This window comes from Podarcis muralis, chromosome 2 (genome assembly GCF_964188315.1).
Source record: "Podarcis muralis chromosome 2, rPodMur119.hap1.1, whole genome shotgun sequence".
Taxonomy (NCBI): Eukaryota; Metazoa; Chordata; class Lepidosauria; order Squamata; family Lacertidae; genus Podarcis; species Podarcis muralis.
In genome coordinates, this window is record NC_135656.1 from 61,937,626 (window position 1) to 61,962,578 (window position 24,953).

The 24,953-nt window shown below is 43.1% G+C and overlaps 1 protein-coding gene across 1 annotated transcript in view; it reads right to left on the reverse strand.

Annotated features, from left to right (window-relative positions):
- The window catches only part of CSF1R (colony stimulating factor 1 receptor), a 38,033-nt gene extending 17,414 nt beyond the window's left edge, over positions 1–20,619 (reverse strand). The window contains exons 1-9 of the mRNA XM_028718275.2: positions 20,375–20,619; positions 10,244–10,495; positions 8,633–8,905; positions 7,707–7,840; positions 5,038–5,203; positions 2,832–3,021; positions 2,382–2,497; positions 783–900; positions 164–354 (exon numbers count right to left, since the gene is read on the reverse strand). Of these exons, the coding sequence (XP_028574108.2) occupies positions 164–354; positions 783–900; positions 2,382–2,497; positions 2,832–3,021; positions 5,038–5,203; positions 7,707–7,840; positions 8,633–8,905; positions 10,244–10,495; positions 20,375–20,447 (1,513 nt within the window). The 5' untranslated portion in view covers positions 20,448–20,619. The remainder of the gene's footprint in view (positions 1–163; positions 355–782; positions 901–2,381; positions 2,498–2,831; positions 3,022–5,037; positions 5,204–7,706; positions 7,841–8,632; positions 8,906–10,243; positions 10,496–20,374) is intronic.
- Between the last annotated feature and the right edge of the window lie 4,334 nt (positions 20,620–24,953).

Genomic DNA, 24,953 nt, shown 5'->3' on the forward strand with positions numbered 1-24,953 from the left:
TGGGGCCAAACGATGTACAATGCTGGTGCCAGGCCAACCTCAAGGGACAGAATCACATAGGAGCCCCCTTTATATTAGCGTAAATGCAGCCACAACCAGGATTTAGTGAGATGAAAGGTAAAACGCTAGTTCTTAGTGAACAAGATGCTCAGATTTGTCTCACCTATGTACCGAACCAATGGACCGAAACTGGATCCATTCCCCATGTTATTAACTGCTAGGCAGCAGTATGTCACGTTGTCCAGCATCTCATCAATTTTGAGGATGCTCTTCGATGTCACTCTTCCGAAGGGAATTTCATGCGTTATCTCTGGGCTGGTGTCTTTCATAAGCAGCATTCCACCTTGGTCACATCTGCCGGACAGCCAAAGATGATGGAGATATTAATGTTGTTGTTGTTTAGTCGTTTAGTTGTGTCCAACTCTTTGTGACCCCATATGCTCATAGAATTTTGTCTGCTTTATCTGTTACTTTATTTATCAGCTTCTAAATTCTGCTCTATGAAGGATTAAGCTGTGTTCAGGTAGATTCACTGGACTGCCAGGTCTTTGACCTTAGGATCAGTGCAGCGTTTACTTGGGACAGACCCAATAAATAATAATAATAATAATAATAATTTATTACTTATACCCTACCCATCTGGGAGAGCCTTCCCAGCCACTCTGGGCAGCTTCCAACAGGATATTTAAAAACACAATAAAAGATCAAAGATTAAAAACTTCCCTAGTGAACTCAGTAGTGTTACTTCTGGAAACTGTAGGGAATGCTATAACTTATCTCACCTGTCTGGATGAAGATTGCGAGGCAATTTATACCACTCAATGTGTGGAGCAGGATAACCACTGGCTTCGCACCAAAGGCTGCCAGAGCTGTTGTCCATCAGTTTAGCTGTAGGGGGAGCTGGATAGCAAAGGCAAAAGAGCTGTTAGGTATAGCAGCCATTTGTATACCTACACATGACCCGGAAAAGCTGTCTGCGGACAAACGCCAGCTCCCTCGGCCTGAAAGTGGAGATGAGCACCACACCCCATAGTCAAATTCAACTGGACTTAACCATCCAGGGGTCCTTTATCTTTTTACCTAAACTACCATTCTCAGGATTCTTGGAGGGGCAACATGAGAAATTGCATCATGAAATAATAGGCAACATGAGAAATTGCATCATGAAATAATATCTAGTGAAACTTGGTGTATGGGAAAGTGGGTAACATGTGAGGGTGTGAGGTTTTACAATTAGGCAAGAATAACCAGCTGCACAAATATAAGGTGGGGGACACACCTGGCTTGCCAGTAGTATATGGGGAAAGAATCTAGAGGTCTTAGTAGACCACAAGCTTAAGATGAGTTAACAGTGTGATGCAGCAGCAGCAGCAACAACAACAAAATGCTATTCTAGGCTGTGTTAGCAGAAATATAGTGTCCAGAGCAAGGGAACTAATAGAACCTTCTAACATTTACAATCCCACCCCAGGCTTGCTTATGCCGTGTACTTAGAATACACTCCATGTTTTATTTTGGCCAGACCAAACCTGGCACCACAATCTGAGAAGGATATTAACAAGCTGGAACATGTGCAGACCAAGATGATAAAAGAGTCTGGAAAACAAGCCTTAAGTGGAACAGTTGAGGAAGTTGGTATGTTGAGGAGACTGAGAGGAGACTTGAAAAGAGATATGATAGCCATCTTCAAATATCTAAAGGGCCACCACCAGGAAGAGAGAGCAAGCTTGTTTTCTTCTGCTCCAGGAGGATAGGAACCAATGGATTCAAGTTACGAGATTCTGACTAAACGCCAGGAAGAACTTTCTAACAGTAAGAGCTGTTCGACAGCGGAACAAACTCAGAAGGCGGTAGACTCTCCTCCAAGAGAGGTTTTTAAGCAAAGGTTGGATGATCATCTGTCATGGATGCTTCAGTTGAGATTCCTGCATTGCAGGGGGTTTGACAATTGCAGGGTCCCTTCCAACTCTGCAATTCCATGATTCTATACCAGTGTCTCAGATGTGGCCTTTGGAGTCAATCTATTATGTAGCTGGTCACCACTTTATCCAAGCAAAAGCACAGTCAATATTTTCCTTTTGGTGTGGATTATTCCAGTTCCCACTAGGAAAGGCTACTTCTGGCATTTATACTTCACTCTCGATCACTTGATCTATTCTTGGGGGCTGCTTTGAGTGTATGTGGTTGTATCACTGCAATCACAATTCCTTTCGGTGTATTTTATTGTTATAGCTATTTTGGAACATCACATTTGCTTACAGGAAGAGCAGAAAGGTCACCTGCATCCTTCACTTTAGCTTGTTGGTTGAGACTGAATGTTCTGCTGTTCCTTCGCAACACAGACATAACATTGGAAGAACTGTGGTGGATGGAACACTTACTTTTCACTGAGATGTTGAAGGTGATGGATGTGTTGGCTTCACCATTATCTGCAAAAAATGTGTATATTCCACCATTCTTTTCCTCCATCCTGTTCAGTTTGAGCGTATTGTTGTACCTTTCACAAAAAAAGAACAAATGCACAGGGTAGGGTCCTTTCAGAAGCAATCAGAATGGAAGCCTCTCAAATAGAGACCAGAGATAATTTTGCATTATCTATGGACAGGTGTTGTTAGATTTCATAAATAGTCTATGTAGAAGCAAGAAAGAGGGCATTGCTCATATCATACCTTAGATCAAGTGTGGGAAACTTTTGGTCCTCGAGATGATAGAGCTACAACTCTCATCAGCCCCAGCAAGCTTGGCCAATGGAGGAGTTCTGTGCATCCCTCGTGCAATTAATTTATAGTTTGGAAAATCATTTAGGAAAGAGGCGGCACATTCTTTCTTACCTGTTGTTGCCAGAAGTCATTTCCATATTGAGTGCGAAATTCTGGGAGCTCCTTGATGGGTTCATGTATGTCCATCTCTGTGTGTGAGGTCTAGGATAAGCCTCAATGAGCACGTGCAGGTTCAGGCTGCTGTGCAAATTTGTCTCTTGGCTTCTGTTCTGTATGGTGGACAAATGCACATAGCCACTCTCTGAAAAGAAAATGAATGAATGAAGATGTTGCACAGAGGAATTCTTTTTTTGATTTGTTTTTTAAAGCTTTCTCCTAGGAGAAAAGGTTGGGACACAACTAGGACCAGTGTGGTACCCACATGGAATTTGGCAACTTGAATAATCACAGTAATTGGACCTCCACATAGCAAAGCAGCAGCCTTCCAATGCCATAAGCAAATTGCTTAATGCAGGGATGGAGAAGCATAGGCCCATGGGCTAAATGTGGTCTTACAGGCTTCCTTGTCTGGGACTCTCCCTAAGCCATGCCTCTCCTCAGGCCACATAGGTCCAGGAAGGCATAAATGATGGACCAGAAAGGCAAGAAGATGATTCATCCTTTTGTCTTCTGCCTGGACGAGAGCTCGAGATAGGTGAATTAAGCCTGCAATATTGAAGTCAAAAGGACATCAAAAGGACAGAGTTATTCTCTGTAGGAAATTGTGGTGGTGTTTCACCTAGAAATCTGATGGGGAGCAGTGAACTTGGGGACATATGTTGGGTTATGTATTGACTCCATTGTATTGAATCCATTGTTCTCATGTTAACCCAAATGCTCCTTTTTTAAATGCTTCCTGTATACCTGAAGGAGCGTCTCCACCCCCATCGTTCTACCCGGACACTGAGGTCCAGCACCGAGGGCCTTCTGGCGGTTCCCTCACTGCGAGAAGCCAAGTTACAGGGAACCAGGCAGAGAGCCTTCTCGGTAGTGGTGCCCTCCCTGTGGAATGCCCTCCCACCAGATGTCAAAGAGAACAACAACTACCAGACTTTTAGAAGACATCTGAAGGCAGCCCTGTTCAGGGAAGCTTTTAATGTTTGATGTATTAGAGTATTTTAATTTGGTATTTTTTTTGGAAGCTGCCCAGAGATGGGCGGGGTACAAATAAATTATTATTATTATTATTATTATTATTATTATTATTATTATTATTATTATTCCTGAAACAAAGCCCAGCTTAGGCACTCATTTAAATGTGTGCATTATCACCAGACTAAGTGTGCAATGATCATAAAGTCATATAATTGTAGAGTTGGAAGGGAAACAGAGGGTCATCTAGTCCAACCACCTGCAATGGAGGAATCAGAAACCTTTGCCCAGATAAAACCTGTAGGAAGGGTCAACACACACCTCCTTTGACTGAGGTTTGTTTTCGTATTAAAACTGGGTGAGCTGTATTGTTGGGCTGCTGGGTTGTGAATGATGTTGAGAACTGGGCCCATTAGATACGAACAAGCTTTGCAGCATTTGATTTATTGTGGGGCATATCAGTAACTTTAAAAGTTGGTGGCAAATGAGTGAATAAGTATGATCCATCACGGATGTCTTGAATGCTGCTGGGAACAAATTGGTAGGAGCAGAAAATATAGAATCCATGGAGTAAAAATACAGAGAATTAGGTTGCAGCTGAAGGGGAAGATGTGATTAACAATGAATGGAAATATGAGACTTGGAAAAACCAGCTGTTTTGCAGTCTAATTTTTAAAAATCTGCTTACGAAAACTTGGGTAACTTAGAATGATCAGAATGAGTTTTTAGGGGGTACGGAGAATATGCTACATTTAGTCTGGAAAAATGCTGCCTGTAGTTATATTGATTAATTAACCAGGATTTTAAAAGGAAAATAGAAATTGTAAATAAAAGGGGTGGGGGAGGTTGTGATTCTACCACTGTGTGTCTCTCTGAATTCATTAACAAACTTCTTTCTTCTCCTTATAACATTGCGCATCCTGAAAAACGTAATAATTTCTGCCTTTGTACTTCATCTCCTTCATCAAGAGACTAGGACATCAAATAGATGCAAGACTTTCTCAAGGCCCTGAGAAACATTCTATGAAATTATTTTAATGCATTGCTGCTTTCATTGTGTTAAGTGAAGGATGATAGCTCCATTACTGAATTGGGATCCCAGTTTGATTCCCAGTGAAACCTCAGTGGGGAAAAGCAGAATCCCAAGGCTCATTTTCCCAGGCTGTGTACATCAAGACTTGCTCACCTATCACCTGGAGGGTGGCTGAAGAATTAGTAGTTCCTGCGGAATTGGTTCCCAAGCAAGTATATTCCCCAGTGTCTTCTAACCGTACTGCTGGAATGGACAGGGTATGGTCTGTGAAGTATTTTCTAGATGTCACATCATAAGCTTCCACTGGAAACAAGTTGACCTGTAAGCCAGGAAAGTTAGAAATGATGGCACATTTTGTAGACAAGTCGTTGTTTTAGTTGTCACCATCCTCACTTTAATTCATCTCATTTCATTAGTGCCCATCCTAGACCATCGAGAACTCCCAGAAGTGCAAGCTGGATTTAGAAGAGGCAGAGGAACCAGAGACCAAATTGCAAACATGCGCTGGATTATGGAGAAAGCTAGAGAGTTCCAGAAAGACATCTACTTCTGCTTCATTGACTATGCAAAAGCCTTTGACTGTGTTGACCACAGCAAACTATGGCAAGTTCTTAAAGAAATGGGAGTGCCTGATCACCTCATCTGTCTCCTGAGAAATCTCTATGTGGGACAAGAAGCTACAGTTAGAACTGGATATGGAACAACTGATTGGTTCAAAATTGGGAAAGGAGTACGACAAGGCTGTATTTTGTCTCCCTGCTTATTTAATTTATATGCAGAATACATCATGCGAAAGGCTGGGCTGGATGAATCCCTAGCTGGAATTAAGATTGCCGGAAGAAATATCAACAACCTCAGATATGCAGATGACACAACCTTGATGGCAGAAAGTGAGGAGGAATTAAAGAACCTTTTAATGAGGGTGAAAGAGGAGAGCGCAAAATATGGTCTGAAGCTCAACATCAAAAAAACGAAGATCATGGCCACTGGTCCCATCACCTCCTGGCAAATAGAAGGGGAAGAAATGGAGGCAGTGAGAGATTTTACTTTCTTGGGCTCCATGATCACTGCAGATGGTGACAGCAGCCACGAACTTAAAAGGCGCCTGCTTCTTGGGAGAAGGGCAATGACAAACCTAGACAGCATCTTGAGAAGTAGAGATGTCACCTTGCCAACAAAGGTCCGTATAGTTAAAGCCATGGTCTTCCCAGTAGTGATGTATGGAAGTGAGAGCTGGACCATAAAGAAGGCTGATCGCCGAAGAATTGATGCTTTTGAATTATGGTGCTGGAGAAGACTCTTGAGAGTCCCATGGACTGCAAGAAGATCAAACGCATCCATTCTTAAGGAAATCAGACCTGAGTGCTCACTGGAAGGACAGATCGTGAAGCTGAGGCTCCAGTACTTTGGCCACCTCATGAGAAGAGAAGACTCCCTGGAGAAGACACTGATGCTGGGAAAGATGGAGGGCACAAGGAGAAGGGGGCGACAGAGGACGAGATGGTTGGATAGTGTTTTCGAGGTTACCAGCATGAGTTTGACCAAACTGCGGGAGGTAGTGGAGGACAGAGGTGCCTGGCGTGCTCTGGTCCATGGGGTCACGAAGAGTCGGACACGACTAAACGACTAAACAACAACAACAACATCCTAGACCCAGTGTTGCTCCATCATCACCCAAAGGATTAGACCTAAATCATAAAGTAAATATACACAGTAGGGTATTTATTTGTGCTTATGCCTGCTCCTAGAGAATGGCAATGGCATATGAAACTATGGGCAGTATTCACCTAAATAAGTGCACAAGCAAATTCAACTTCCCCAAATGGCTGACACCAAAAGTTTCATACAGTTGTTAAATATTATGGGGGGTGGGGGGAATGGATCCCTGCAGGACCGCACAGCACAACTGCCAAGGGGCTGAGCAGAATTTTCCCATTACTACTGTCTCGGCCTTGTAGGTAGGAACACAACCACAGCAATACTGTGCCCCAACTTCCAACCCCGAGATCTGGTCTAGCAAGAGGATAGCATGTTTTGATGGTATCAACATCTACTGAGAAAGCAAGGAGGTGGAGCAGGATTGCACACATGCGCGCATGTACACACACACACACACACACACACACCCTTCTCCCAATGCACTTGATCGGTACTTGATCAGGGCACTTGATCAGGGCAGCCAAAGCGACTTTGGTGCAAAGACTAAGTCTGAATCCAACCTGAAAATGATCTAGATCAGAGCTTGCCAAACTTTTCATGTTGGTGACACACTTTATAGACATGCATCATTTTGTGACACAGTAATTCAGTCTTACTAGCAAACCGGCGGGCTGCCCGCTCCCTTTCCAGCCCTGGGAGGAGTGTGGGGAGCATTTGTGCAACACACTGCAGCCGACACACTAATGTGTCAGGACACACAGCTTGGAAAGCTCTGGTCTAGATAACTAGCTTCTTCCAAGTACACCTGAACCTAATCGCCATGAAAGGGAATATTCATAACTAGGCAATAATGACCATACACTTTTGTGTCTAGGGAGAGCTTTTGGAGTAGAAGGTGTACCACCACCTCATTTAGCATGGCTGACCCTACTCCATCCTTCAAGAAAGCCTTCACCACTCCACAGACTCAGCTGTGAGTTCAGTTCCATAAAACTCTAAGGTTCATGCTCAGCAAAGACCAGATCAGCAGGGCTACATATGACATCCAGTTTAAAGTCATGCATCAATTAGCCCATGCCACCAAATCTCTCTGTTATCCCAGGTCTTTGCTGTTTCAGCCATATCAGACAGTTCTGACTAAATACCTTTTAAAAATGACTTACATTTGCAGTGGAAGGATAGGTCCACTTTGCCTCATAGGAATAGGAGCGGGAACTTATTCTGCAGGTGATATTGAAAGGTTCTCCTCGTAGTCTCACATGATCTTTCATTTCAATTGTGACAGATAAGGTGCTTGCTAAATCAAGCAAAAAAGAAAAGAAAAGAAGTATGCCGATTAGCTACACACTAAGTGAAGTAACAAGCAGCATTTTCAGGTCTGTCAAGATTTCTTCAGCTTGTGTCATCATTTTTTGAATGTGTGGCCCACCTTTTTTAAACCATGAATTCAAAGTCAGCCCTGTTGCATAAGAGCTGGCAAAGCAAAAATGCAGTGCCCTTCAACTTCGGCTGGCATAAGCAGAATGGGTGCAGATGTGGCAGCAGCTATGCTGTTCTATGAAGTTCTGCCACTGCTGGCTAGGAGTTGGTTTGCCACCATTGCTATTTATAATTTGTTGCATTTATTGTGTGTTGCACAAAGCTGCATGCTCAGACACACTAGTCAGTGTTTGGAAAAGTGCCAATTTTGATGGATAGCTAAGTTTTGGTTCATACATTGTTCCAGACAATGCAAATTAGCTAATTTCGTATTAAAATGTGAACTGAGCCAATTTTTTCTCCCATCTTTAGCACGGGTCCAGTGCAATGCAGCAAGAAAAGGATGTGGAGTCTGGATGCAAGAAGGGATTGACGTTAAAATCCTTGCTCAGACATGAAAGTTGCACCGTGCCCTTGAAGTCTCCATAGTTTAGCCTCACCCAATGCACAAAGCTGTCGTGAGAGGGAACAAGAGGTGACCTTTAGCACTCTTCCAGCACTGTGTTATCAGAATAACTACACCAGCAACTTAGAAATACCTCACCCCACCCTGGTCCCCACCACTGCTGCTGTTGTGGCGCCACTGTAGAAAGAGCAACTGCAAACCTACCTTCAACAATAAGGCCTATTTTTGCTGAATCCATCCACTGTCCTTGCACCAGGGCACGGCACTTATAGAAGTTTTTATCACTCATGTTTACACTGTGCATACGTATTCCCTCTTGAGCGTTGAAAGAGAACCCAGAGGAGATGTTGCGCGAGTCCGTCCACAGGGTAACATTGCTTGCCAATTCTGGGTTAGCGATCAAGCATGGCAGCACCACATCCTCACCTTCTGTCACCCTAATGAAGGTTTTAAGGACACACCAGGCTGTGCTGTGATCTGTGGAGGGGGGTGGAGAGAAGGGTCAGAAATCAATTGTGAAGCTGAGGCCAGCATTTAGCAGATGTGCGTGTGGCAACTTGGAATACATTAGAAGCAACTGGAAGCAATGGCAACCACCTAGGCTCCCTCACGCCAAATTATTTGGGGAAATGACCCTAACTGAGTTTAGGTATCCTCTGCTATATACCCACATAAAAATGTTCATGTATAGCTGAGCCAATGGGTTGAAAATTTGAAGTATGAATGGCACCATTTCACACACATTCATTGAACAATCTCTCTCTCTCTGGGGCGCAAGCCTGGGCAGTGTGTCTGGAGGTCCTGGGCTGCCCGGACGATAAGATCCTTCCTCTGGGCCTTATGGATGTGGTCCAAAGGAAAAGAAAGTAATACATTTGGCACCAGCTTGGCAGCAGGAGTTGCCAGAAGGAGGCATACAAAATGCCGTCCATCCACCTTAAGGACTCCACTCTGGATTTGTGTAGGGTTTACTCCTTTTCTTCTCCTGATGATGTCCCACAAAGCAACAGGTACAGATTTTTCCTCGGGGTTTGCTCCCAAAGCCTTTCTCACTCCAAAGCGAGTGTAGTCGCAAGGTAGGGGAGGTTTAGGATCAGAGTTTTCATTCTTTCCAGGTTGACGAGCCCCATCTGGCCCTCACTTCCCTCTACAGCATATGCAGAAACTGCCTTCTTGACCGTTGGACTCACTCATTGGTCTGTCGTCAAGTGCAGGGGAAATCCCTAACTCACTGAGACCCATTAGCTACCCTCACCTGGTTTAGCCAGCCAGATGAAGCCATTCCTGAGATGTGGCCCCAGTCACATGCAGACAGCTTCTGGGAGCCACAGGTGAGAGCTGAGAGCAGGGGGGCCAAAGATGGATCAACTACCCAGAAGGAGCACGTCGTGTCCCCCACCAGACATACTGCCCCTCCCCAACACATGCAGTCAATCCACAATATTAACAAATATACAGATGGAGAGAGTTGGCTCGCACTCACTATGCTCCTCTACCATCCATTCGTTATGGTAACCAGAAGACATCCATGCATTGAGGGAAACATCTATAGAGGGGAGCCTGCTGTATAGATACAGTTTCAAATCATGAGGAGAGACTATGCCTGTACAGCAAGCTGGCTGCAGAGGGTTGGGGACAGAGGGAGGTTTCTAGGAGAAACTGCCCCACTCTTCCTTTTCAAACCGTTGTTAGCTGCATGGAGTCAGTGCCCCCAAAGGGTTTCCCTAAGTGCATAGCCCTTGTTTGATATTTTGGAAGCATAGAGTGGGAACAGAGATTGAAACTGAATGAAGTAGAAAAGAAAAGTCTGGTTACCTTTCACACAGAGAGATACAGATGCTGTTTCCTCACTGGTACGGTTAACATAAGCACACTGGTAGCTTTTCTTTTCCTTGTAACTGGCCTTGGGTATATAGAGGGTGCCATTGGTGTACACCACGATGTTAGACTCATTCCTTATGCCGACCCACTCCACACTAGAATTCCCGGAGCAATGAAAGCTTACCGGGTCTCCCTTGTCCACAATCACAGTGGGGAGATTAGGGCTGATGGTAGGAGAGGCTGAACCTAGAAAGAAGAAAGAGAGTGAGCAGCCTGTGTATCTTCAGGTACCATTGGCAAATCTTTTTATTATTTATTTATTAAATTTGTTAGTCGCTTTATCTTGCCCAAGGCAACCCTAAGCGACTTACAACCAAACAACTTGCACCGATTAGTTCTGAAATGAGTAAAATAAATGAAGCAGACAGTGAGCCCTGTGACTTCTTTGCCTTGCCAGACTGCAGCCCAGATAAGGCTCTGGTACTCTGAAAAACATCCATATGGTATGCAAACACAATCCTCTGTATTCTCCTAGCAGTTCTTCCTGAATGGGCCAGGCGTATGCACTCATCATCTGGCATGGGCTGTGTAGTCAGAAGTTTCATTGCATGGACTGTGGCAAGATGGAAACAGAAAGATATTAAGCACTCCTAGAGTTTGAATTTATTGTTATTTACGTTTTATACTGTATTTTATGCTGTTTTTTGTTGCATCAATTGTTTTAAATTTGTTGTTAGCCACCCTGAGCCTGGTTTTCTGAACCGGGAAGGGCGGGGTATAAATAAAAATGTATTATTTATTTATTAATAGATTAATCAACAGTGTTGGTTTATTGTGTTGCCGCAGTTGCCTTGTGAATCACAGGTTTTAATTCCAAATGACTGAAAGGCAGGGGTTTTGTCTACAGGGGCTTCTGTGTGCTGAATTTCTTTTTTACAATGGATCTGACATTTGGATCTAGTCATACCTCAGGTTGCGTCCACTTCAGGTTATGTCTTTTCAAGTTGCGTCCCACGGCAACCTGGAAGTACCGGAATGGTTACTTCCAGGTTTCGCCGCTTCCGCAGAAGCGCTAAATCGCGCCGCACACATGCACAGCCTCAGCGCTTCTGGATGCAAACGCTTCGAGTTGCAGACGTGCCTCTTGGATGGATTACGTCCGCAACTCAAGTTTCCACTGTACATTGGGGTGGGCAGAGCTCAATAGTTGTGCCGAAGGGAGAGTGAAAGGTGCAGGAGGCCTGTCTTCTTTTCCACCTGGCCATCCGAGCCCCAGATGCCAGCTTTCTTATTAAGGATCCAAATTGGCTTCTTCCTCAGGCTGAATGAAATGGGAGGTGAAAGAAAGAAAGGAGCATCTTCAGGCTTTTACCATAGCTGAAGCCAATTGCCTTTTTTGCAGCGTCAGCAAGTTCTTTTGACCGCTGTTCATATTTATAATACAAGGATGAGGAAGTGAGAAGTGAATCAGCACCTCAAATGTGCTGAGGAAGGCATTGTGAATAATAGTTGCGGAGAGACAGACTCTGAAGTGCCCTTCAATAACAGAGGAAACACATTGAAGATGGTTTTCTCTGCTCTGGGCTCTGTGGCTCCTCTCTCTTCTTCCCACTCCTCATCGCTGCCGTTTAACCCCTTGGTATTCTTGTTCTTCCACTTCTGCTTTTTGCGTTTTACTCCAGATTGAAAACAAGCCCAAGATTACTATGTCAAATGTTCTTGTCACATTTGTGGCAATCCACTGAAAATGAATTCTGGCTTTCTTTCAATGTTAGGTTTAAAAAGTAAAATAAGAAAACACTTGGGTCATGGAAGTGTGTTAGCTCTGATTCAAATGATCTCAACATGGTTCTGCGTTTAGCTTCTGCCAAATAAAGTTTTGTCATTAGTGCCAGGGTTGCAGGGCTCAGTCCGAGGAGCTTTAAGTTGCAGCTGAATCGCAGTAAGTCCCACTGATCTAAATGGGGCTTGCTTCTGATTCGACATGTACAGTATAGGGTTGTGCTGTTAGTCAAGTAATGCTAAAAGAAGAGTTTCTTTACTTGAAATGTGTTAAGCCTCAAGAAATGCCACCACATAGCAAAATTTGACTGGCTATGCAGCTCTGTGACACCCTCATGAAGTTGGGAACTCTTCTTCCATGGAGGTTTGTAAACAGAGGTTGGGTGGCCATGTGCCATAGATGCTTTAGCTGAGATTCCTCCATTGCAGGGAGTTGGACTAGATGACCCTTAGGGGTCCCTTCCAACTCTATGATTCTAAGGTTCTATGGTCATTGTGTTCCCAGTGGGATCTCTGGTTTGTTGAGATCACGCTCAGGAGGAGAAAGAAGCTCCGAACAAAATGGCAATATGACAAAAGGGAAATAAAGAACAGTAAGCAGATTTAGTGAGGGGTAGATATATTTTTGCTCTCAAATTAAAATGGGAAAACATTTGGTGGATTCCTAATAAAATCATACAAAATATATTAATGTATAAATTAAAATCCAGATCATACCCTAATCACTATAATCCCTAGGAATGCAAAAGGGGTGTTTCTATTTGATCTGTTTGTAGCGTGTTCAGCTTTATGCTGCAATATTTGTTGTCTTGCATGGACTATTTTAAAGATTTTAAAATATATTTTAGAATCTTTTAAAATTCTTTTGTTGTATTTTTGCATTGTTTCAGTTGTTCAAGCCCCAGCCTGGAGCTGGTGCAGTGATTGAGCCCAAATTGGGCCTGATGCCCCCATTTGGCGGGTATCTATGAGCTTCTGCTGGTGTGTGTGTGGGGGGGAATCCCACCTGCTTGTTGGATGGGTGAAGCAAGGAGCTCTGTTCCGATGGACCGATGGAGTGGCACTGCCATCAATATGTGGGCAGTGGTTGGCAGAGGCTAGGGCACCTTTGTCCGATTGAACACACACACCTAGCCCTATGCAGAGGGGGTTGGGACTGCAGCTTCAGTCTTGTATTTTCTACATTGTGAGGAATCTTCTCCTAAAAAGTGGGTTTTTTTATTCAATTTACTAAATTAATGAATAACTAAAAAGGTTAAAGTTATTTCAAGATTATTTTTTTTAAAAGGATGTCCTTAATGAGACAACAGGAGATCTTAAACCTGGTACCTTTCACAAAGCAAAATGTAATAGTATAACGGATGTGAAATCACCATCCTATTTTATGACTGTTAGAAGTAGCAAAGAAAGAATAATTGAATAGAAATAGAAATTGAAGTATAATAGTACAGTATCAAAAACAGCATAGATCTACTCTTAATGGTGATGATGATGAAGAAGAAGCTCAAAGCACACAACTAATTACATGAGTCAATTTTGACTCCGTTGCATTCTTGTGTGAATATCACAATGAACAAGTTGAAACCACCACCACAATTTGTCAAATAAAAAATAATCCCGTATCTTAACAGCATCTTTCTCTTCCAGTTATTCTAAGTATGTAATGTTTTAATTGTACAACTTGGCACACAAGTCTAGAACAGGGCTTTTCAATCATTCTATGTCTCATTATCATCATTGTTGTTGTTGTTATACTCCTTCCACATCAATTTTCCTTAAAAGCCTTGTCTGTAGCTTCTTCGCAGCCTTGTCTGAGCTGAGAACGTGCCCTAAAAATAACACCCCAACTTTCTAGGACTGCTACATGTCCAGATTTTTCCAGACATTACCAGGATTTCAGTGGCGGAATTGACGTCCAGGGGGAATTTCCGAAAGGCGGCACTTTGTCCTGGACCTTAAGCAAGTAAAAAACAACCACTTTTTGTTGTAAAAACTGTCCCAATGGTTGCGCATTTCAGAGGAAAATATGTAACATTTCTTTTCAGGAAGTTTGCTGCCATTGAAACCCTGATACAGTTCTAAGGAAGCCCAGAGTTCTCCAGAACAAAGTTTGAAAACTGCTTAAATTGTGCAAATTAAACTTGGACTAAGGCTGCTTGCACACCATATATGTCAGCCACAATTAAAGCACACCCTCCCTCCTAAGAATCCTAGGAACGGTAACTTGCTAGGGCTGCTGGGAATTGTAGCTTTGTGAGAGGTACCAAACTACAGCTCCCATGATTCTTTGGGTGGCGGTGTGCTGTAAATGTCTGGTGTGTGTGCAGCATAAGTAAAGAACTTACAAATTCTGGATAAAGAGCCAGAAATTCTGGTCTGTTGGTATTATCAAGTCAGGACTTTGGCGCAAAAAAAGGAGAATGAAAACATGGCTGGCTTATCTAATTCTGAAGTAAATGAAGTAATACGCAATCACCATCTAACAGGCAAGACTATAAGTCCAGAATCTAAAATAATCTAACTGCACCACTTTCCTGATCAAAATTCACTTCAGAATCCATCTTTTTGATAGGAGGTGAACTTTTATGAAGCAGTGGAATAGTTCTATACAGAGAGAGTTGCTAGCGATTGGTTGCTACGTTTGGGAAAGGGTTATCTTAAAGGCTCGATTAGTGCTTTTCCACAGCGGTGGCACAGCGAGCCTAAGCCTTGAGAGCAAAATAAAAAATAAATAAAAACAAAACAGGACTTTGAAAAAGTGCATAAAATTGCAGAGGCATTGGTGGGGAAGACTTGTGCTGCTGTTCACGAGCACCAGCTGTGACACTTTTGCAACCAGATTTCATACAGCGCTTGTGCATGCAACATGTGTGTGAAGGACAGTCTTTTTTCCAGCGACTTGATTTAGTGCCAGGACTGCCAGAAAACAAATGTTCCTCTGAAATGGAAGCACTTGACAAAATGTCACCCCAATTAGAGTGACCAGGGATGGGGCAGATTCCTTAATGCCTCCCACCAAAAAGACTCTGGAACTCCTTCCCCAGGGAAATATGCTCAGCCCCCAGAGTGTATAGTTTTAAGAAACAAAGTCTTTTTAGAAGTCAAAATGTCTAGTAAACCAGATTGGTAGCTGGGTTTCTGTGGAAGGTTTTCGGCGAGCCAGCATGAAAGTAATGTGGGATTGAAGATTGGAGTGATCATTCTGTGATACAGTGGTACCTCAGGTTACAGACGCTTCAGGTTACAGACTCCACTAACCCAGAAATAGTACCTCGGGTTAAGAACTTTGCTTCAGGATAAGAACAGAAATCGTGCTCCAGCGGCGCAGCGGCAGCAGGAGGCCCCATTAGCTAAAGTGGTGCTTCAGGTTAAGAACAGTTTCAGGTTAAGAACGGACCTCCGGAATGAATTAAGTACTTAACCCAAACTACCACTGTATTATGGCAGCAGACAAAGCTGTATTATAACTTTTAAATAAATGTGTGTTTTTATTTTAAAAAATCACCAGGAGTTTAGGTGAAGAGATTTTTTAATTCTTCTGTTTTACTAATCAGCAACTCTGTTTACTCTGGGAATTTCATAGTGCTTTTATCTACATTTTTTTTTTTTGTATTTCTCTCTCTCTCTCTCACTCACACACACACACACACACACACCTGTTTTCATTTTTTGTGCAACTGCCTTAGGCAGTGCTTTTTTCTAAAAAAAAATGTTTAGGGTAAGGGTACTCTCATTTTGACTCAAGAAAATCACCATTTTATAGTTCAAATCAGGAAAAATAAATACAGTAAATGGACAAAAGTAGAAAGATTCACAAAATGTTTAGGGTATGCGTACCCCTGTGTCCCCCCAGAAAGAAAGCACTGGTCTTAGGTCGATGTTGGCAGGAAGGTGGGGCGAAAGCCTAATGAATAACAAAATCTACTAGGCACCACGGGTAGGGACGCGGGTGGCGCTGTGGGTTAAAGCCTCAGCGCCTAGGACTTGCCGATCGAAAGGTTGGCGGTTCGAATCCCCGCAGCGGGGTGCGCTCCCGCTGGTCAGTCCCAGCGCCTGCCAACCTAGCAGTTCGAAAGCACCTTCGGGTGCAAGTAGATAAATAGGGAGCGCTTACCAGCGGGAAGGTCAACGGCATTCCGTGTGCTGTGCTGGCTCACCAGATGCAGCTTCGTCACGCTGGCCACGTGACCCGGAAGTGTCTTCGGACAGCGCTGGCCCTCGGCCTCTTGAGTGAGATGAGCGCACAACCCTAGAGTCTGGCAAGACTGGCCCGTACGGGCAGGGGTACCTTTACCTTTACTTACTAGGCACCGCACATTTCTCATGCAGAAGAATGGATCCATTTTAACAGTACCGAAACCTTTCTAGCTGTTGACTCTTGAGAAATCAGGGGCATAGACCTGTACTGGTTTTGAAGGCTCTGTCATGGGAGGAATGTTCCCAGGACAATGCTATCTCACTTCTCACTTCCCTTCCGTCCCATGCCCCAAACTTCTCTCAATTTTGTGTGCACGGTGCAATCCTAAGCAGATGTATTCAGAAGTAAATCCTAATAATTTCCTCCACTTCATGTTACATTAAAACCTTGATGACTGATTGAGAATGCAATCATTAAGCTTACTATCTATGCAGCAAATCAGGACAGCACAGAGAGGGATTCTTGGTGCCTTGCCCTCAACCAGGGATGGTAGCAGTGCCTGCCATCATGTGCAGACATCTGCCCAATGCTCAGCACCCTGGAAGTGACCCACTGGCATTGGGGATTGAGTTGGAGGCTCTCGCACACCTGGCACCAGCACACCTGCCAGTCTTACATTTCCACTGTGGAGTGATGCTACATCAGGGGATTGCAAGAACATCAAAATGTTGGGTGGCTTTGCAGGTACTGCCTACTGGATGTGTGAATGCTTTGCTGGGGGCAGGAGTAGAAGGTGGCCAGTCTCTCCCCCTCCCTAACTGGGAATTGCCTCTGCTCCTTAACTGTGGAACATCTGTTTTCATGGCCATAGCCAGAAACAGCGTAATTTTTAAATTTATGACTGTAGGTGGTATGGGATAGAGAGTGACTATGTGAGATACTGGTGACTCAGTCATTGTTAAGTGGAGGAGCACAATGATTTATTGTCATCTGGTCCAGACTCTTCAGATATCCCTCCATCGGTTGGATGGTTTATATATGAATTGGCCTTTGGTTCCAGATGGAAATAAAACATCCTTGGTCCAGCTAAGAGTTGACTATATATTAGCTCTCAGCAGTGCTTTTTCCCTAGAAAAATGGGTGCTGGTACTCACCATGAAGATGTTACACTAAGTGCCACACTTTTTAACAACAACAAAAGGTGCCAATACTGTGTGTGCTTGAGTACTCCCTGAAAAAAAGGACTGGCTCTCAGAATTCAGAGGCATGGATGAGCCAGGGAGAGTTTACACACATCAGTCTTCTTGGGCTGAGTGCACATATGTTCCCAAGGAGGGGACAGCATTAGAGAAGATGGAAACATCTTCGCCCATGCTTCCTCAGAAAAGGAGAGCACACAGATATCTATTGCTGCCCTTTCCTGTCTCTGACGCCAAAGGATATTAAAGCGGGGCTCGGAAACACCAGGTGTGAAGGATCCTGAAAGGGAGCCGACTTGCTAACCTCAAAACTGGCCAGCTGGGGCAGAAAGGGTGGGGTTGGGGAGGAAGTGAATGTCTTCATAGTCCCACTGATCGCTCCTGCTTAGAAGCGGGACACATCAAAAGCATACAGAGGATATTACATTCCTTGCCTACTCAGAATTGGAATAGGGGCAGAAGCTGACTTTGGGGTATTTACTCTTCTTACAAGCTTAAGGTATACTTTGTAGACCAACTGTATTAACTATTATTAGTGTATATGCACACAACTTGTGATATTCAGCTATACTGGTGTCATTCAATCGTGGATTTAAAGTTATTATTATAAGTAGTAGTAGTAGTAGTAGTAGTAGTAGTAGTAGTAGCAGGACACCAATGAGAATGTATAGTCAGCTTCTGCAGTTTATTCAAAATATGGATAAATATATTTGCTGCCATTTCTTAAGCTGATGAGAATGAATTTTCTCATGAGCTTTCAGAAAACGTCACTGACCCCGATCCTCCCCTACTTCCTTTATACTTTCAGTAACTTCTGGCTATCACTTTACCACATTACCACATTGCATAAGTGACCTTCAGTTACTGTCCTGCCGGCCCATTTCCACCCCCCCTCTCTCTCTTCCAGTGAAGCCATTTCAACCAGGCACATAACTCTTTCACCCTGCTGTTTGCAGTTACATTTGGACGCTAAACCAGAACAATCACATTTTGACATGTGTTGAAGTTTTCCACCTTAACCAAAAAGTTTTCCAGCCTATACAGTAATGATTTGGTAATATTGCTGCCCGCATTGTTCTTAGCTTTTTTTGTTGCTGCTGCTACAGTATTAGGAGCCAACTTGGATAGGTTGCACCCTAAAGGTGGCATATGAATGCCACTCTCTTTCGCAGCAAACCTTTGATTGCGTCTGCCTTTTGAGGCCATCTACAATTGTGTGCATTATTGATGTGCACTATTTATTCACGAACAATAAATATGCAGAATTCTGTGACTGGAAGCTTTCTTTCTTTTGTGGAAGCAAAAATTTAGAAACTATGGGGTTGTTATTATTATTTTTTAAGTGTGCATGTGGAAGGGATGGAAATAGGAACAAGATGGAAGAGTGATATTCATAGAAAGTTGAAGGGAAATAGGTCAGTTAAGCAGAAAAAAGGCTGTTGTGGTTATTCACTATTATTAAATGTATTAGTTGCTTTTTACACCGAAGTGTCTGCAAGTGACTTACATTATAAAAACATTAAACCAACAAAACAAAATTAAAGCCAAATATAAAAGCAGCAATAACACAGGACTTCAGGTGCTTATCCATATATATATATATATATATAGAGAGAGAGAGAGAGAGAGAGAGAGCACAAATCCTACCCACACCCCTCTTAAAAGGATGAGCACAAGAATGAGGCCACAGACATATAGTAACTAGCTACCTCCACCCCCACCCCAATTTAGGAACCTCAGGACTGGATAAATGCTTAAAAACTGACCATGATTGTGCTAGGCATGCTTCCCTGGGGAGAGAATCCCAGAAGGCCTGTTCTCATGTTGTCACCCTATACACCTCCCTCAGAGAAGACACATGGTGAAGGACCTCAGATGATGAATGCAGGGTCCAGGTTGGTTCACTCTCCCTGAGGCTAAATAAATTAAAAAATTGTCCAGTAGCACCTTAGAGACCAACTAAGTATGTTCTGGGTATAAGCTTTTGTGTGCATGCATACTTCTTCAGCTACCCAGAACAAATTTAGTTGGTGTCTAAGGTGCTACTGGACAATTTTTTAAATTTTTTTATTTCTTTTGACTGCGTCAGACCAACACGGCTACCTACCTGAATCTCTCCCTGAGGCTGTCCTTGAAGTACTGAGGTCCTGAGCTGCAAAGAGCTGCAGCACTTTAAATTGTAGGGTTTGGGGAAACTTGGGACTGAGTAGACATCCCATGCCTTAACCACTGGGCACCTTCCAAGATCCTCTCTAATTTATTAATTAAAAACATATAAAGATATAATAAATTGACTCTGGCCCTAGTCCAGTGGTTAGCTATTTAAAAAACAACAACTAAGAACAAACATGATTAGACGTCTTGACAAAGAAAACCTCTGGTCACTAGTAGATGGGAAGTATCACATTCAGTTCTCTTTCTGGAGTGTAAACCTAGTCTCTGATCTTAGAGGCCATCTTAAACTGCTTAGAGATTGTCTTAAGTATGAAACAGTCCACGAATATATTAAATAAAATGAGAAATAATGCAACATTGATGGACTTCATCCTCTCCGAGAACGCACATCGAGTCAATTTATGTAATCCCCACAGTATGCCTACCATTCAAACTGTGAGAAATACTAGAGCCACTTTTTAGAACTATCGTACGGGGCGGGGGGGGGGCGGGTAATAAACTTCACACCTGAGTATTCAATTTGTGGACAAAAGGCTGGTATGACCTAACTATGGAAAAGTGAAGCCAATCTTAAAAACAACTTCTGAAATATGACACAAATATGAATTGGCGACCAAATCCCAAGTAACAGTGGAAAAAGAGCAAACTTTGACAGAATCATGCAGTTTCAACAGATAAAATTACTGTTATTGTAATAATTCAGAGATGTTTCTAATGCGTACTGATATAAGAAGCTCCCTTATACTATGCAACATGACTGGTTTTCTAGACCATTCGTGAACCGCCCAAAGCTACCCTGGTGTCCATGCAATAGACAAAAAGCAAACCTACCATGCCAGATATCAGCTGCTACCAAGAGCATCAGGATGGCTGCGCCCACTGGCCCTGGAATAAACGTGCCCATCCTGCACAGGACAGGTGTGCTGTGGTATTAGACTCGTGCCAGGGCTTTGGTCCAGTGGATCTTCTTTAGGAGAAAGAGAGATAGATGAGGCAGAAAATGCTGCTAAGCTTTTTTCAGTTGTGCGTTCTCTGTGTCTGTTTCTCTCTTTGGAGTGGGAACTTCTCCTTTTTCTGAAATGACCACAAGTTAGGAAATTCCTAGTTTTTTTAGTTAAAAAAAAAGAAGCAAATGAGCAAAGGCATGTGTGTCACGAAAACTCACCAGTCGTAGATGGGGAGGGGAGGTGCAGCTGCATTATGATGCCCCATTTAAAGGGTTAACCCTTCATATAGGTGAGCTTTGCCTATGTCGTCATGGACAACAATCAGAAAGGATCTCTTGTGAATAGGGATGGAGGAATAGATCACTTTCGGTTTCACTTGCTTTCTCAATTTCTAGCATTAACTTCAGTTCACCAAATTTCCACATCAATTTACATTTTTTTAAAATAAAAAAATCCATTTTAGCGCACCTCACTCCTAATAAACATTGCACACATTTCCTTCTAAGATGATGCCTTTCTGTATGCTGTTTACACCAATGTATTCATTTTTATGCATTTTCCTATAATATGCATTTTTTTAAGTTGGAGAACTGCATCACAAAATCTGAAGGATTGCTGTGTTGCCATTTGAATATTGTTTAGGGAAGTGTAAATCAGGTACTGTAGGTTTGTCTTAACATGTGAACTGAACCAAAGTTCTCTCCCATTCCTGCTGGCAAACTAGTAAACTTCTCTGGCCTCTCATCGCAGAACAAATATAAAAATGTTGCAGAGGGAGCTTTTAAACCGACCCCTGGGGAAAAGCTGGTGTGAGCTGGGAGGATGAGGGTAGAAATCCAAATCATTCAGATGGGGAACAGGGCAGAACTAGGCAATGAGTGCATAGTAGGGCTTAATAGCCACCCAAGGATCTTTAGGGGGAAATGCTCGTGGCAAACATATCTGCAGAAGTAACCGCTTTTATATGGTAATGATAGAAGCCTCCAATACAAGATGAGGGAGCTGGGGTGTTTGGTGTTAAAGGGGAACATAGGAATAGTGGCATAATGGAAATCTGGTGAAGTGGAGAGAACCACCAGGACATACTGTGGTACCTCAGGTTACATACGCTTCAGGTTACAGACTCCGCTAACCCAGAAATAGTGCTTCAGGTTAAGAACTTTGCTTCAGGATGAGAACAGAAATCAGGCTCCGGTGGCATGGCAGCAGCGGGAGGCCCCATTAGCTAAAGTGGTGCTTCAGGTTAAGAACAGTTTCAGGTTAAGAATGGACCTCCGGAACGAATTAAGTACTTAACCTGAGGTACCACTGTAGTTATTTCTTGACACAAACACTATAGGAATGGCAGGGCACATGGTCATTAAAAGAAGAGGAGGTGCAGTATGTCGGAGAGGCCTTTGGGTCCCATCTTGCAGGAGTTGCCTTATGTTCTTATTATATATTGTTTGCTCTGGGTTCACTAATGAACAAGTTAGGTGAAGCTCTGCACAGCTTGCGGTTAAAGAAAAGGCTGACATGGGGATGGAAGCACAGGCCAAGGACCCCCTTTACCTTCCTTGGTGGATTTTCAGATTGGTCAGCATTAGCAAAATGGGAAGTAAGTGGGAGGAAGCATCTTTCCTTTACAGTAACCTTAAGGGTTTTGTTTACAACGATAGATATGGGACCTGATCTGTCTATACATATGCACAAAAGCTTCGACTGTGTGTACAGAGAGCTCCACCACTACCCTGAAACATCCAGTAATTGTGCCACTATGCTGATTAGGAGGTTTGGGACGACGACTAAACCCAGGCCTCTGTTTCCCCCCTCCCAAACCACAGATAGGTTCAATAACGCTGGACTGGAAAGAGTCACTGAATTTGTGCATAATGGTCCTCAGCCTGCTAGGAATATGTGTATGGAAGCCTGGATCAGTGTATCTCATGGTTGAGTATCTCTTGGTTGTACTTTTATTTGGTATTGTTTTGACTGGTTCCGACTCCCAAATGATGTGCCACACCCCATTGTTGCATTCAGCCAGAGAAGCAATCGTAGGCCTAAAATTGTAATTTAGGGGATAAATTTAAAACTGTTTGGTGACATTTTCGAGAGCAAACTCATAGAAATTTAGTAAAAATAATTGGAGGCCCTTCGTAAATGGAGCCCCTAAGCTGTAGCTTACTTAGCTTGTGCATAAATCTGAGACTGGTTCTGAGGTAATTTTTGTTTGGACGGCCCTAATGCTCAGGTAACTTCATGTCTGCTTACATTTGATGGATGTCTATGATTTTCCCCACAGCCACTGAAGTTTGTTGAGTTCTTTTCTTTCCCCAAAGGCTTAACATAAAAAGGGCTTGTATATATGCAATATTTTTTAACGGGGTAAGGGTGATTATTTTTCCTTCTTTGTTGACTCAACTATTAATGACTGTCAGTGGACAGAGCAGCCAGTCTTGACAACATCTCAGCCTCCTCCTATGAATCATGCCTTCTCCAATGAAAAAGCCATCAAGCTGTTCTCCTCAGCTTAGTAGCAGTTCATCTGTATCCAGGGAAATCAGCCACAGGAAGCTTTGACTGGGATGTCTTCTAGCTTTGGGACTGAAGCGGCACCTTTATGGTACATTTCAGGGTCTTAAAGTGGGCTCATTTTACACATGCACATGAATAATCTTCTATTGGCTAATGCAGTTTACTAGCTGACACAAGCAGGAAGGAGGACAAAAACACAGCATGCTGTAGCCACAGCATCAAATTGATTTTAAAGGCAATGATTTTTGAGAGTTTCAGTTAACTGGATGTGCCAAGGATGCTCATTTTACCTCCTCTTTTCAGAAAACCATCTCATTAGTCACCTGCACCCAGGTTGCTAGCAGACATTCATGAAGATGCATTAAAACAGCTGTTTTACAAGAGGGGATGATTTTACTAAATTAGTAATACAAGAGAGAGGAAGAGAGAATTTAAGTGTTTGACAAAATGCTGAAGCAGCTGTTGCATTGGATAATCTGCAGTAGCTGAAACATGGCACAGGAAATGTGAGAGCGCTCCAACCAGGATAGGCATACAGATGGTCTTGCAAATGGGGGTGGGGGGAATCTTGGGCAACAAATAATGATTTAGACCAGGCATGAGATGCCCGCAGACCAAGCGATACTTTCTGCAGCTGTCCTTGGCTGGATCTAGAAGAAGCATTTCAATTCAACACAATGTAAACTTTGTATGAGAAATCGGGTTGGCAAAAACGGAACTCCACAGCGCCATCTGGTGTCACAGTGTTATAATGCATATACAGTACAATGCATAAAAAGCACTTTCTCTTTGCCAATGTAGCTGAGTCCCTTGTGTCTCCTGATAAAGATCAATCTCCTGGTTCTGGGTTACTTTTGGTTATTGCCTTGTGGCTGGGTTGCATTTTTAGGTGAGCCACACAGTTAGTTAAACGAATACATGCAAAAAGCAACAGCCCCTCCTTTCCCCAGGACAAGTGGGGAGATTATTTATTTAATGCAATTTATAACACCACCCATTTTCTTTCTTCATGGAACTCAAAGTGGCATACATGGAATTCTCACGCTGTCTCTCATCCAAGGACTGGCTGGATCCAGACCTAGCAAGGTCCTCACCTTGCCTGACCATCCCAGGGCAGCACCATGAGCCTTAACCTTTGATGTAAAATATAAGCTTGGTATCACACCTCTCACTTTTCCTCAGCTGGAGAAGAATGTGCAGCTTAAGGGCAATTTAAGCATGAACATTCTCTTTACAGGTGGCATTTCCATATAGGAAATAGCATACATACGCGTATTTTGCAGAGTCCGTATGCTGTTCACATGCTCTGGGAGACTGCATACAGATGAATGTATAGGATAATCATCCCTGATGACGAACACACATTTTGCATTTAGTTTTCCCCGTGGAAGTGGAGAAGAGCTCTCAGAGACGTTGGATGGAAGAAACATTTTCAGGCTAGCCTCCAGGTTTGATTTATGCTATGGCAAGGCTTGTATGTTCTCTCAGGTGATGCATTAATTAATCGGTAGGATTCCAGATATTGGAGGAGCCCACAGAGTCTTGGCTCACACCTCTCAGAGGTGCGTACAAACAACAGACCAGGTTTATGCTGTTGGCAGACCTGCTTGTATGCCTTCTTACACACCTAGACAGCACCTGTAAGCTCTTCTTTCCACTTACCTTTTTTCATACAGCCCTCTGAGTCTTCATCTGCTCACAGACTCGGTCTCCACTGACATATCATTTTTGCTATATAAGTCTTCTTTCTTTCTTTCTCTCTCTCTCTGTCATGTACACTCTCTCCTTGGTACTGCAGATAAGCTCTCTCTAAGCCCTGGAGTTATATTAACCATGTTCAACAAAGAGTCTTGTGGCACCTAAGCATATTAACATTCTTCCTCTCAATGCTGTTAATTCATTTGCTAAGAAATTCAGGAGAAACCTCCTCAACCCCCCATGTTTTCTAA